This window comes from Leptonotus elevatus, chromosome 8 (genome assembly GCF_054856555.1).
Source record: "Leptonotus elevatus isolate MCC_2025b chromosome 8, RoL_Lele_1.0, whole genome shotgun sequence".
Classification (NCBI taxonomy): domain Eukaryota; kingdom Metazoa; phylum Chordata; class Actinopteri; order Syngnathiformes; family Syngnathidae; genus Leptonotus; species Leptonotus elevatus.
In genome coordinates, this window is record NC_141246.1 from 632,771 (window position 1) to 647,668 (window position 14,898).

Genomic DNA, 14,898 nt, shown 5'->3' on the forward strand with positions numbered 1-14,898 from the left:
CCATTTTTGGGTCTGATTCGATTCAGAACGATTTGATTGACAAGGATTTCTGCTTCAATTTATAGATGTGCAAAAAAATCGTCATGATCGACTCCAGTCGAACCCGCTAATGCTAATGCTAGAGAACGACTATTCATACAAAATTCTTCAGGAATGTAAAGAGGTTAGCGTGTTAGCATTACTCACTGGCATAGATGCCCTTCCGATACTGCAAGAAACAAACTTTTTCCTTCTACTTGAATGTGGCGACAACATAACTATCGGAACCACACTGCCCCTAAGTGGCCAAATTGTGTACAACTTGAGCAGCACTCCCAATAAAGGCATACACCAACAAGGGCAAGACGATAAAAAAATATTTAAATAGAATCAATTTTGGGACATTTAAAAGCAATTCTGAATCGTACTAAATTTAGATTCTTATGAGAAGTGATTTTTTTTTGGGGGGGGGGGCACACCCCACCCCTATTTGTAACTACTTTAACACGCAAGACACATTTAATACAACGGTGTCTTCATTGCTTCACTGAAACATGTTGAAGTGACAATAATATAACTCAATAGAAAAAGTGCATAATTGCTTGAGATGAATCTTACAGCTGCACAATGAAATAGTTTTTTTCTCGCACCCGCGTTTCATTCCTTTTCATTGGATTGTGTGAATTTTCATTTCACCCATTGACAAAATTGTCAGTCCATTTTAGTTATCGTTATTGTCTCAATGAATGGCTTCTATTTTAGTTTTTGTTTCATTTCCACTTGAAAAAAAATTGTGACGAAAATGATCACTTCACGATATTAAAAGCAGCACATCTTAAAAAAAGTCAGATTGATTTCCATTTGTGCAGTTCTAGCGCCCTCTTGTGGCTGTTTTTTTGTGCAGTTTAATTTTCACAAGTCATGTTTTGGCCCTTCTATGTTTCAAATCTGCAAATAGTCAGATGAAGGGGAACGTAATATGCTTATGAATCGAGTCCATAAGTGGAGGAACTCGATGCGTGCGTGCAATTAGCAAGGAAGTGCTTCAATATGAAGTCTTTAGAAGCACAATATTTTCTTTTTTAGTATGAGCTCATTCCTTTTTACAATATTGTGACTTTTTAAAAAAAATTTTTTTTACTATCCTTAACCATTCTCCCACAATATAATTATGGTATCGTGAGGTTCATATCGTGATATCGTAACACAATGTTTGGATATTGTTACATCCCTAGTCATGAATACTGTAACAAAAATGACTTTTAAAATGTGCGCAATGTTATATTTACTTTTTTTTCTCTCCTGCATTTTGGGGAGAAAGGATGCCATGATTGAGGGTGAGAGGAAAGTTTCTTTTGACACAGAGTAATAATTACTTGTTCAAGCACATAAGTATTTATGACTGATTTAGAATCGCGATGAGCATCTTTTCAATGATTTAATCTTCATCCTAAATTAAAATAATCACGCACGTCATGATGTGGATGTAAAATTCAAATACAGTCTTTGGAAAAAGTATGAAAATAAGAGTTAGGCAGTTCGTTTATTTCGAACATAAACAAAAATCTATCATATGAATTTTGCAAATAAATGCCTTTAAAAAGGACGACACTATTGTTCCCATGTCGACTTGAGCAAGCCTTTTGAAAATGTACGATAAATATTTGCTCGCCTGTTCCTTTTCGCTGTGTGCGACACGCCTTTGATTAACGTCACTTCCTTGACGACGGGTCCGCTTCTGTTGCCCGGCAACGACCGCTTCCTGTCGCCGGACGCCGACGGCAGGTGGCACGCGCAGGCTCAAAGCTCTCCCACCGGCCCACCACGAGCCACAACTTCGGCAATAAAACACATTTGTTTCGCGCGTCCTCATGGCCAACGCGCACCGCAACAACGTGCTGGTGACGTCGTGCCTTAAGCGGCCGGTGGACCCGCACACCAGGGCGCCGCTGGCCTCCTACGAGCGGGAGAAAGAGACGCCCCACTCGGTCCCGACTTACGCCGACAACCGGGACGCCGACCGGGAGGAGGAGGAGCAGGTAAAGTCGGGCAAAATGGCCGCCCGCCACTCCACGCTCGTTGAAATGAAACTTCCCACGACGTCAAAGTGTACTTTGGCTTCAATGTAGCTAGCACATTAGCAGGTTGTGCTAAAACGTAGGTCTTTGTAACGTCAGCAGCGCTAAAGTAAAACAATAAATAACAAATCAATCTACATGCGATGAAAACAAAAAAACGGATTGTATTGCTTTTACTTGCGCCTACTAGCATACAAAGCAGGCAGAGGAGTCAAGCGACATTTCATCACATTTTGAAATGAAAAGAATCCCGACATGAGCATTTTCTGCACTTTTCCAAACGTGTGGGAGTGCGAATGATGTGCTCAGCGTGTCAGCCGGCGGCCGCCAGCCGGGCGGGGCCGATTTGGGGCTCATTCATGACGCTCGGCGCTCTGTTCAGCGGGCCGTCGCAAAAATCGACGCTGGCGTGACGGCAACTGGTCGTCCTCGCGTCTATTCGTGGGCGAGATTAGACAGCGTCGTGGTGGCGCGGGTGCGGGTGCTAATCCCTCATCCTCGTGCACCTCCCATGCGCGCCTCGCCGTCTGGCGGGAGGCCGCCGCCGCCATGTTAAGCCAACCTCGCTCCATATGGGGCCCTAATAGGCTTAAACGTACTTCCAAATAACAACAATTATCCGCCCGGTTGCGATCTTTGAAAAAGGCTCAACCAAAAACTCAATTGTCATTGTTTGATTGTGAATGGTTGGCCTGATCTGCTAAAAAGGAAAAGAAGTGCACATTTCAGCCCACAAGAGATTGATTGAAATAAATTGTCATTCATTCATTCAAGAAGATTAGGGATGGAGCAATTATGCATTTTCAAGTAGAGCTGTCAAAATGAATCGATTCATCGACAAGCAATCCAGTGTCAAATTAATCGGCAACTATTTTAATAATCGGGTAATCATTTGGAGCCATTTTTTCATTTCAAATGTTCCAAATCCTCTGATTTCAGTGTATTAATAGTAATTGTTTGCAGATTTCTGCAGTCCTTCATGAAAGACGTTTGCACCCCAAAAAAAAACCAATGACTTGAGCCGGTAACACATAGTACAACATCAGTGCCCACTTTTTTCATTCACTAAACGAATACGACGTACAAAATAACCACAATCACTGGTTGATAAACAGTAATCGGAGGGGGAAATGTTTTTGTAATACACTTTCATGCAAAATTTCAATGAATCCGATTAATCGATGGAATAATCGATAGATTAATGGATTCTTAAAATAGTCGATAGTGACAGCACTATTTTATTTTAGCATATTAGCATCAAATACAGCAACACACACCAACAGTGTTGGGAAAGTAAAGTAACTAGTAATGAAAAGCAATAATATTACGTTTAATTTTTGCCCAGACGTGCAAAGCAAAAATCTTCGTGTTGATTGAATTCAAATGAGGATACAAATGGACCCAGGGGGGACTCATCAGGTCATGTGATGCGTTCAGGACACCTTTTGGAGTTCAATCAATGAGAATCGCAATTTTACAATGTAGGCTGTAGAAAAGAGGAGGAAAAAAATAACTGCATCTGTTGAACATGCAAAGTAACTAAGTCATAAGTAACTAGTTACTTTTGACAGGATGTAATATCTAATTACGTTTTCAAGTTCTTCTAGTAATAAGTCATATATTGGCAATCTTGAGTAACTTGCCCAACACGGGAGACCAAAATGCAACAAAAAAGTATGTCAAAAAAGTATTTTGAGATAAAAAATTGCAATTACAAAAACACATCCGGGTTATTTTATTGTTTAATCTCATTAAACATGCATTGTTTGAGATCATCATCAAGATTGAGCTGACGGGCGAGCTGATTATGTTTGAAGCTAATTCCGCCTTCCCCCTCCAGGTGGCGCCGAGCGCGCGTGGGGCGCGCGTGGACCTGCGCGACATCTTCTTCTCCAACGAGGAGTACTACAGCAAGTTGGAGGAGCTGAAAAAGGCTCACCTGCGCACCATGGCCGAGTTGGAGAGCATGTACCACCACAAGCTGCAGCTGCACGCCTTGGCCACGCCCACCACGCAGCAACAACAACACGGGTCAGTCGCAAAGCGGGTAGCCGTGTTCAGCCGCGATCGGGGGCTCGTCAAAGCGGATCATACAAACGACTGATATTTAAAAGGGGGGGGGGGGTAGACACACACATAAAAACGGCCACGCGCTAAGTCCTCCTCACCACTAGTTGGCACTACATTGCGACAGTTTGATATGTAGCATAGACGAGAGGTCTGCAACCTGCGGCTCCTCAGTTTTTTTTTTTTACATATTTATTACTTTATTTTTTATTTTATTTTTTTTAGATAAAATATTCTTTAAATGAATCAATTATTTCGATTTAAAAAATTTAATAATTAAATATCCCAAACATGTCAGAGTCCACATTTTTAAGTTGTCAGAAAAAGACAGACGAAAGGTAAATGAAAACGTTTTTAAAATGGCCTAAAAACGTACACAAAGTGAGCATAAAATGTCCATCAAATTGCCAAACATGTCAGAAAAGTGAATAAAAAGGCAGAAAAGAAAATATTTAAAAAGCAGACATAAAATGATCCTAAAAAAAGCAGAAAATCACCATAATATGTCTTAGGAATTGATTTTACAGTTCACTCCAAACTGGCGTGTCATTAAACAGCTTAAAGGACGCTTGGCGGAAGAAAAACACACGCGACACACTTGCTAGTTGCTCATGCTAACGCCAACAAAGTGGTGCATTCAGGGTACTTTCACAGCGTCGGAAACTTCGGTTTTCTTCGATGATAACGTTTTAAAGGCGGAAACAATCCAAACGTTTTGGCCGACGTTTGAAGGGCAATCGTGGGCGTCCGATTAATCGGTCCATGCAGTTTGAAAATGATGTCATGGGCTCTCGCATCTTTTCACTGGACACTTTATTAGGGACAGCGTGACCCATGTTGCCAGCCGCTCATCTTGCGTGTTTGTGTTTCAACACCAGCGGCGGGTCACGGCGTCTCAGGAAGTCGCACTCGGCCGCGGAGCTCCGGCGAAATTCCGGCGCGCCGGCGCCGTCGTCGTCGGACGACTCGGGTTCCGAGGTGGAGAAGGGCCTGCTCTTCTCCCCCAAAGAATTCATCAAGAACATGTGGAGCGACTTCAAGCTGTCGCCCCGAACCCGCCACCTGTCCACGTCGCTGCCGGGAGAGCGCGCCGGCCCGGGGCCTCCTCGGCAACGCGCCGGGCAGCGCCGGGCCGCCGTCCCCGGGGCCACGGTCCCCAAGCCCTTCCGGATGACGCTGCGGGAGGCGGAGCGGCGGCGGCGCGGCATCAAGACGCGCGCCGAGGTGGAGCTGGAGAACGTCCAGCTGAGGCGACAGCTGGACCAGATGGCGGAATGCCGCGGCAGGTTCCGCGCCAGCCCGGTGCCGGCGCACGTCCACCTGCCGCTTTACCACCGCCTCCAAGAGCGGCGGCGCCGGAACACGCCGGAAGAGTGCCAAGTCCAGATGAAGGTTCTCACGGGGTTTTCTTTCTCGTTACCAGGCTGCAATTCTCCTGCGGAGCGATTGATTTTTAACAGATGGAAACAAAAGTCACGTTTTTACACAAAACACATAAACCGTCGATCGGCAGCGCAGGAGCCCGATGGCGGCAATCGGCACACAATTGTTGATCTTAACTTTTCATTGAATTGTTTACATGATTATTTTGGGGGTTTGAAAAATTCTGCAATAAACATTTGACAAAATAACAGGAGGAAATGGGGGGGGGGGGGAATAATAAAAAAAAAAGATAAACAAACCGGGAATATGCAAATGTGCACATGATGTTTGCCTGTTGATTGGTGGTTCAAAGAAATCCCCTAATTAAATAATAATAATAATAATAATGACCACAAATATGCAATGTTTTTTAACCAACCTGAAAAATGTCTTAGGAAAAGGAGAAAAAACATGTGTTTTTGTTTTGGAACAAAAATGGGGCAGGGAAGAATTTGAAGAAAATAAAAAGTTGTGCTTTCTTGGTTCCCATTGAGGGGAAATGTCATGAATGAAAAGTGCTCTCGAACCTCCTTCGCTTCCAATCCGTGTCGTCACCGCTCGTCCTCTTTGAAACTGAAGACGATTGTAACATTTTTGTATATTTTCCAACTGATGTTGTGATGACGCTAACCTTGCCGATGTCTCCACCAAGCCCTTCAGTTTCCTGGAGCGAGAGCGCCTGAAGAAGGAGCAGCCGTCGGCGCCGTCGGCGTCGCCGCCGCCGCCGCCGCCCGAGCGGCCCCAGCCCTTCAAGGCCAAGCCGGTCCCCAAGTCGGTGTACGCGGCGGCGGCGTCGGGCGAGCTGAGGAAGGAGGAGGAGCTGTTCCGATCCATCAAGAAGCAGATGAGAGCCCGGGAGACGCTGCGCGGCGCCCGCGCGCCCCCCAGCACGCTCAGCAAGCGGCTGGCGGAGAGCAAGCGAGGCAGCACGCCGCCTCCCACCTTCAGCCACCGCCCGCGCATCAACGCGGACGTGCCCGACTTGGACGCCACCTACAAGCGCTTCCGCCGGCGTCTGGAGAAGAACAAAGACGCCAAGCCCGCCACGGCGTGCCGGCCCTTCCGGCTCAGGACGGCCCAGATCCCGCCGCGGCCGGAGAAGGGGCGGAGCGACCCGCCGGCGCTCGGCTGGCCGCGCGCCGGGAGCTCGCGCACGCCCGACTCCAGCCTCTGCTCGTCGCTGTCGGGGAGCTCGGAGCTCCTTCCCGCCAAGGACACGGACGCCAGCAAGAAACGCCAGCGGGCCGTCAGGTACCCCGGCGGGCGCCCGCCATCCGCTTCCGCTTCCGCTTCCTCCTCCCTCCGCCACAGCGCCCGTAGCGACTGAGTTTCCTCTCCGGGAGACGCCCCGCCCCTTGCCCCGCCCCATAGCCCCGCCCCTAGCCCCGCCCCTTCCCCCTGTAGATCCCTCCAAGGAAGCCGTCCAGTAAGTACATTTGATTGACGCGATAATGTTGCGCTTTTCAAGCCGCAGCGATAAACGCGTCATTTAGAAAAAAAAGCTTCATTCGTTTGAGACATTTGATTGAATAATTAGTGCATAATATTCATTCAATATATTATATCATATCAATTAAATGAATGAATTTAAAAAAAGTACATTTAATAAAAGTAGTACAAAAAAAAAATACTTTTTGGGTCACAATTGGATAATCAATGAACGTCCAAAACAAAAAGGGACAGAAATATTATTATAAACATAACATCAACATCAGAGACCCTTCGCAAAAACAACAATTAATATCTGAATGGGTTTCATGAGTCACCTTTTCCACATTTCATAAGTTCACACACCCTAAAAGTTAGAAAATATGATTTATTTAATTTATGTTTTATATTTTATTATTTATATATTTATATTATATAAAATACAATCAAAACATGTAATAATAATTTACTATTTTATATAATATTTTTTTATTTATTTATATTATTTTTTTTTAATTTATTTATTATTATTGTATATAGAAATAAATGGGCAACCTTTTCAAAGTGTGAGAAGCGGGTTCCATTTTGAAGGCGCGACTGTGCGGGCAGGCAGGCTCTGGAGCGCAGGAGGAGGGCCGAACAGGAGGAGGCGCGCTGGGCGGAGAGGCGGAAGGAGCGCGAGAAGACGCTGCAGAAGTTGGTGCAAAAGCGGGCCGGCGCCAACGAGCCGCACCTGCCGCTCGCCAACAAACTCCAAGAGTTCAGGTGCGAGACGCCATTTGCCGCAGCTCAGCTGGAAGTGCTGTGAAAAAATGTTGCCCTGCGCAGGAAAGAGGAGCGCCAGCGCAGGAGGGAGTATGAGCAGGAGTTGAAGGAGATGGAGGAGCGCGTGAAAGGTCGGCCGCTGCTGCTGGAGCAGGTTGCGCAGGTGCGAGACAAATGGGATCGCTTCATGGCCGCCACATTTGGAAATGGCGCTTAGCTTAATGCTAACACGTCATCACCAAAAAACGCTTCAATTCGTCACCGTCCATTAAAACGAGTGCTGTCTCTACTATCAAATCGTTTTTTTTCAGCTATCGATTAATCGACTCATCGGATTCATTTGAATTTTACATTAAAGTATATAAAAAAAAAACGTGATTACAGTTTATTTACCAGTCATTAGTGTTTATTTTGTTCCTCATATTCATATCATGGTAAAAAAAAAAAAGGGGGCGGGGATTGATGTTGTGCTGTGTTACCAATTTGGTCATTGTTTCCCAAAGTAAAAGACGATGTTTGCAGTCTTTTTTTTCCGCCAACACTTGCTGTTGATTTGCTGAAATCGGAGCATTTGGACCATTTTCAATTAAAAGATGGCTCCAAACCGTTACCGTACTCGATTATTTAAATAGTTGTCCGATTCATTTGATAATCGCTTATTGTCGATTGATCGGTTAATTTTAACGGCTCTCGTCTTCACTCGCTGTCTCGTTTTATAAAGTACAATATTTTCATGTTATGAAGTCCACAAATATTTCATGCCCAAACTGATCAACGTGATTGTTTTTAGCAAAACGATCACTTGCAAGAAAAGTTGCTCATCAAACACCCGTTTGGAGCATCCAACAGGTGAATTAGGAACAGGTGATTGGGTTCCTGAATTGACAATAAATATGGCGACAGTTTCAGGACGATGTTCCTCAACGTACAATTGCAAGGAATTTATAATAATAATAATAATCTCAAAAGCTTGCGAGAATCGGCAGCGTATTTATTTCAGCAAGAAGACGCCGCGTTACATCGTGGTTGGCTCGGAAAAGATGGCGGCCGGGTACCGGACTGGCCCGCCTGCAGTCCTGACCCGCCCACATTGAAAATGCACAAAAACGTCCCCCCTTGATTGCAATTTGTTTTGGTAGCATTCTCTCACGCTTGTTGTTGTGATGTGAGGATGTTCTTTGTCGACACAACAGAAGAACGCGCGGCAGGCGGCACGCAAGCGTTTTGCCGACACGTTGCGGCGAGCCCACCTGAGCGAGGACTTCCTCAGCACGAAGGCGGCGGCGGCGGACGCCGATGCCGCACGGTAACTGCTGAGCGGCAGTCGGAAAAAAGCAATCATCAACATCCATTTTGCTTTTTTTCCAGCGTGATATCATTCATAAAACCAGGAATTGATGATTTGAAAATCTTTTTTGCCCATAAATTAACAACCAGGAATTTTCAAGGCCAATTTGTTTTGTATGACAGTTTTTGTGACATTTGCTGTTTACACGAATTTAAAAGTATTTTCTTACATCCATGGAGGACTTTATGACAATTCAAAATCTTTTGAATTTATATTTCCGATTATTGAAAATATTTTCATCTCATCCATGCTGATGTCGATGTTTGTGTAACACTTAAGTGATTAGAACGTCTTATTTTTTATTAAGAAATCAATCATTTAAGCAGTTACTGCAAAATTTTAATTTGGCATTTACTGTTTGTGGATTTTTTTTTTTTATCACGTCCTTGTTATTTAAGACAAATCGATGTTCCGTAATTGGTTTGGATTGAAATAAGTGAAAGGAATCAAACTGGTCTCTTGTGACTGGAAATGGAATCGATTGAGGAAATTGGCTGTCCAGCCCTCGCGGTTCGGACGATGCAAAGTCGGCCTTGAAAATGGCGCCCGTGTCAAAACGCGGACGTCAAAACGCGGACGTCTTCTCGTGCGTTCGATGAGAATGTCAACAAACCGATTTCAAACGATCAACTCCGATCAACGTTTACGCTGACGTCTTCTCTTTCTTCTCTCGTTTTGACCAGCGAGCCGGAGGACGCCGCTTTGTTGCCCGTCCACTACCGGAAGGTCTTCCTGGATGGCCGGGATGAGGATGATGATGATGATGATGAGGAGGAAGAGGAGGGGGGGGGAGGCGACGATGACGACGACGGCGAAAGCGACGGCGGCGAAAGCGGCAAGGCTTCGCCTGCCGGCAAAGAGGACGGCAGGCGGCATGACGACGAGGAACTTGCGTAGTTGTCATCGGCGGGAAGGAGGTCTCGGGTCTCGGGTCTCGGGTCTCGGGTCGGACGGGAAGCGCTCGGGGTCATGCAACGATATCAACATCTCAGCGGACGACACGTCGGTGGGATTCGATTGTGCCTGCTGGAAATGATCACACGTGCACTTTGATCGTGGCTGCACTTGAACGTGACCCAAATCCCCCAAATGGCCTTTTTAAGGAACATACGGTTAAAGGTTCAACTCCATTTTCTGTAATCTCACCTTTTGTTGCTCCTTCGTCCATGCGGATCTCATCGAGACCATTTAGGTTTTTGTGAAGTGACTTTTTTTTTAAAAGGGGCCACTTGACACATTGAGCCATTTTTAGCAGGAAAAAGTTCTGATTTTGTCCAAAAGGAATTTCATAACTTCATTCTTTTTCATGTACAATTAATACCTTTAAGGATTCCTTTTTGTCCTTTATTTGAAATGGAAATTGTTTGTTTGATTGTATTCTTCGTGTGCATCTTGAAAAGGATTGAAATGGGATCGTACCTGCACTCGAAAAAGAGAAAAGCGTTGGCTCCCAATTATGGATCAAAAATCAACCAATTTGCTTTATTGGTTAATTTGACCCAACTGGGTCAAGAAATCGGCCTTTTAGTGGAAAACAACTCGTAAATAGCGGTCAGATCGTTGACTTACTTTTCCGCTGCAGTTCTCCAGTTTTGAAGATTTGCTCCAAGTTTTTCTCCCCATGATGCGCTTTTTTGTCTTGTGATTTTCTCTGTTAACACGTCAGGTCAATTTGCACGGAAATTGGACTTATTACGAGACTTTTTTTTTGCAAGGGATCGCGATCGACGAGCGCGGCCATTTTCTTGTGTCGGTGAGCGAATTCACGAAGGAACATTCACCGTCGGAGCGAACGTGTCATTTCACGTGCAAGTTTACTCTTGTGTTGCGTGTGCGCGCGCGTTCTTGTCGGGCTGTTCTACGCGTGCACGTGTCACTGCAGAGGACGTCACGTGGGGGCTCCGTTTCATAAAGACCACAATCTGAAAAACGGTTAAAAAAAAAAAAAATCTCCACTTCAAACTGACGACTAATTCCATTGACGGAACGTCCTATGTTGTGCTTCAACGACAGATGCAAAAAAATTCATTCTGAATCCGAGTTTTCCTCAACCGTCTTCCTGAAGTCGGATCTGCAACTCGGCAAGGCGGACGAATAACGTCAAATCCATCTTCGAAGTAAACACGAACTATTTACAGAACAGCCCTCAACGTAATGACTCGATGGGATAAACACGTGTGACCCCCCTTTTATCTTTTGGGGGGCGAAAAACAACAGAAGATGGCCTTTACTTGGCGTGCTGAAAATAATTCTCCCAGCAGAGGGCGCCATTTGCTCTCCTAATTTTAAAGCATTTCTTGAAATTGCAAAAAAAAAAAGGAGATTCCATACTTTTGTCTTTTACTTATACTTTTATGTGGAGATTCAAGGCTGGCCTCATTTTTTTTGGTTTGAGTTGGCTTTAGTTTTTTTTTTTCCGATATGTTTGTTCTGTTTGCTGGTCTGAATTGACATTGAAGTCCTTTTAAAGTGTCTTTAAATGTTACTATGGACTCGTCGCACGAATCACTTCCGCTTTGGACGTATGAGTGCACTCAAGCTTCCGGTGCGGGGAGACTTCAGCGGAGCGCGCTGTTGATGGGATGTAAAACTCTAAACCGAAATCTTTAACCCACTGAAAAAGAACAGAAGTCGCTCCTTGCTTCAACACGATGTCTATCAGAATTTTAAAACTACTCGTTAGATCACCCAGAGCCGCCATTTTAACGGCTTGAGCTCTGGTAATGATGTCATTGCTTAAAATTATTACACGTAAATACAAGCTGTTCGAGTAGCTACTAAAGCTATTTTTGTTGATGACATTTTCGAATGTAAATGTAAATGATGTATTGTAGCTCCTCTCCCGAGACCACTGGAGTCCACACAGGACCCCCTCTCCTATCCTTCTACCAGTCGGACGGGAAGGTTGAGGTGTTGGATCTTTCAGATGGAACCTGCCAGCTAACTGTTCATAACTTATTTGTCTTTTTTATTTTAATGATACGTTATTGGATAAGAACATATATATACGTTAATGTGCTTCTTACTCCCTTTGAACATGTCAATTATGACATCGATTATTTTCTTTCTTCACATTTTTATTTTAACTTCAACTTCTATTTTGTAATATGCTAATATGTTCAATAAATCATTCAGCCACAACAACTCTCTGGTCTGTAGCTTCCTCTTCGTCCAAGTCTTTTCCTCTTCGTCGACGGGATCCGACGATCTCTGCTTCGTCAATGTTTTGAAGCAGATTTAATGCCTCTACTGTTGTTTTTTTTTATGTCGGCCCATGGTGACGTTTCTCTTAATGCCTTGCTGAAAAGTGGTTGCTTTGGAAATCCGACAGCGTTGTCAGCGGTGCAAGAATGACTTATATAAATATTTTCATGTGTTTTAATCCAATAAAATGGCAGCATATGCATAATATACACAACAGGCACATGCAAAGTCAAAAGGCCAGAAATGCAGAAACATGAGATCATTTCGTAAACAAGACGAACGACACATCAAAGTTTAAACTTCAAAATATAGCTCTGTTGTTAACGAACGGCGCCCCCGTGTGGTCGACAACTAAAGTTATCCCTGCAAATGTTAGCAAGTTACAACAAACTTTATAACCTACGTGGGCATACAGTCATCTCTCCTCAATTCAAACCATTCTACCTGGAATTGTTCGTCCCCCATCACATTTTTATGGGCATTAAGGCTCACCATATAGCTGTGTGCTCAAACTGTACTAAAGTATATTTTCAGGCATCTGTACTTTGACCAAGTAATACATTTTTAGAAAACAGTTTACTTTTTTAACCCCCCACTGTGTCTGTAGAATTTGTCATTTAAAAAGTACCAAACAAACTTTACCGGGGAAAACTAACACTGCAACGACATTAAGCAAATCACCCAACAATTAAAAATAAATAAAAATAAAAACAATTCGCCAGAGGCTTTGGAAATTTGCCAACGTCACGATCGAATCTCGCGACACCTCCGAAGAAAGCCGAATGAGCGGCACGCGAGTTCGCCGGAAAGAGCCGGAAAAGGCCGAAGAGCGGCGCACGCTGCGTCAAGCATCAGCCCCCGCCCCTCCTCCTCCTCCTCCGCCCTCCCTCTTAGTTTTAAACATGGCGGCCGTGTCCACTCTCCCAACTAACGTCCAGCCACCTGCAAAGTGACTCGACATCAGTCGGCCTCGCCCGGCCGCCGGTTGTCCTCCTTCCGCCGCTCGGATGCGAACGTTGACCGCCTCCTCGCGCCGCCGACAACAAGCTCCGAGTCCCGGCTGGCCCGCCAAGCCCTGTAGCCTCCGCGGAGGGGCCCTTCGTCGGCTTTTTTTTTGGGGGGGGGGGGGGGGAGCCCAGGCAGCTGCAGCCTGCAAGTCAACCACCACCGGCCTTTCCTCGTCCGGAGCGATGGTTTGACGCGGAGCACTCGAGCCGTCCTCTTCGCGAATGATGTGTGAAAACTGCGCCGAGCTGGTGGAGGTTCTGAACGAAAGTGAGTGCTGCCTGCTCGCCTGGTAACACGCACGCACGCACGCACGCAAACATACATATGTATAGGCGCATTTACGCACGCACACGATCAGCGTTAGCTCGGCGGCTAACGTTAGCTCCGTGCAACTTGCGTCTTTCTTTCTTTCTTTCCCGATTGGGATCGCGTTCGCCCGCGTTTTAACGCGCGGCCGCTGAGGCCAACCTTCGACGAGTCCATTCGCGTCTGCAGCAATTGTCGTCTCACAAATGGTCAGGCAGATTGAAAATGTGGGCCTTTTCCGTCTGTCTGTCAAAACACAAGTGCGAGACAGACGTCCCGGGCCGGCTGCCGCTTGTCCCCCCCGCCGGGACGCGAAAACGTCGTGGAAATGTCGGAAAAGTGTCGTTGAAACGCAAGCGGCAGCAAAGTTAGCTCGACGTGCTAGTCGGCCTCGTCGCTTTGATTGTTTGCTGTTTGTCAGCTCGAGCGTCTTATCTGCCTTTTTGTTTTGGGCCGGCCCGCTTTCACTGACAACCCCGCACAAGACGGACTCGTCATCTCATCTCGACTTGTCTCCAAATTGTTCTGCTTTCTGCCCGTCTCGTCTCATTTGGCAAGACCAGTCAGTCAGCGTAGCCGTTAGCTCGCCGGCTAAAGTTAGCGCCGCATAACTTTGTTCTCCGGATTTGTCCCCCCCCAAATGTTCTGATCATGTTTGTGTGTGTGTATTTTAGCAACCGGCAAAATCAATCCATCAAATAAAACCCGAGCAGGGCAATGTTAGCCGTGGCCTGCGCGAGGTTCGACAACAAAAGAGGACAATACTTGCGTCAATATTTACGGCAAAAGTGTAAACTCGCTCGTGCTGTGCTTAAGACCGCACTACACAAGACCAAGACTTTTTACAGTCGAGAATGACACAAGACCAAAACCATACAAATCCATTTTAGGAGGGGGAACAATCATAGGGTGACCATATTACTATTTCCATAAAAGAGGACACTTGCCCCTGCCTTGAAATTGTGGTACCAGTTTTCAGTTACTTCACCTGCTAGAAGTCACGCAATGCCAACCGGACATTTTCATGAATTTATATAAAAAAACAACAACAGATGTAAGAAAATGGTCTCTCAAAAGAGGACACATTTGGTCACCCTAGTGAACATTTACGAGGGTCTTCTCTCTTTTTCTATTAAACGTAGTGGAACTGACACGCGTGACATGCAAAGCGCTCAATTTGTATTCTTCTTTTGCCAATATTGAGAGCGGACTCCGCCTCTGTAGGTGGCGCTATACACCGTTAAGAGATGTGATCCACCAGTCATTTCAAAGAAGACCAGGAAGCGACTGCGC

At 45.4% G+C, this 14,898-nt stretch overlaps 2 protein-coding genes and 1 long non-coding RNA gene across 8 annotated transcripts in view; 2 read left to right on the forward strand and 1 right to left on the reverse strand.

Moving 5' to 3' along the window:
• Positions 1-1,735: 1,735 nt before the first annotated feature.
• fam161a (FAM161 centrosomal protein A) lies at positions 1,736-12,231 on the forward strand. Of its 3 annotated transcripts, none has more exons than XM_086082729.1 (8): positions 1,736-2,018; positions 3,898-4,088; positions 5,003-5,516; positions 6,199-6,797; positions 7,584-7,739; positions 7,803-7,902; positions 8,933-9,045; positions 9,771-12,231. In XM_086082729.1, exons 1-8 carry the CDS (start codon positions 1,851-1,853, stop codon positions 9,982-9,984), a joined length of 2,055 nt encoding a protein of 684 aa, XP_085938855.1. In that variant the 5' UTR covers positions 1,736-1,850; the 3' UTR covers positions 9,985-12,231. The 3 variants fall into 3 exon arrangements, with proteins under 3 accessions (XP_085938855.1, XP_085938856.1, XP_085938857.1); XM_086082730.1 differs by having other exon boundaries at positions 8,936-9,045; XM_086082731.1 differs by lacking the exon at positions 8,933-9,045 and having other exon boundaries at positions 9,771-9,979.
• LOC147169107 (uncharacterized) lies at positions 4,384-11,408 on the reverse strand. 2 transcript variants are annotated; one of them, XR_015095800.1, is made up of 3 exons: positions 10,657-11,408; positions 7,530-10,113; positions 4,384-5,559 (listed from the first exon to the last, which is right to left on the reverse strand). It is a non-coding gene; the product is annotated as an uncharacterized LOC147169107 (long non-coding RNA). The 2 variants fall into 2 exon arrangements; XR_015095801.1 differs by having other exon boundaries at positions 4,384-6,348.
• A 931-nt stretch (positions 12,232-13,162) lies between the features above and the next one.
• usp34 (ubiquitin specific peptidase 34) overlaps positions 13,163-14,898 on the forward strand; it is a 56,967-nt gene continuing 55,231 nt past the window's right edge. For all 3 annotated transcript variants that reach the window (XM_086082726.1, XM_086082727.1, XM_086082728.1), the window contains exon 1: positions 13,163-13,566. In XM_086082726.1, the coding sequence (XP_085938852.1) occupies positions 13,521-13,566 (46 nt within the window). In that variant the 5' untranslated portion in view covers positions 13,163-13,520. The remainder of the gene's footprint in view (positions 13,567-14,898) is intronic.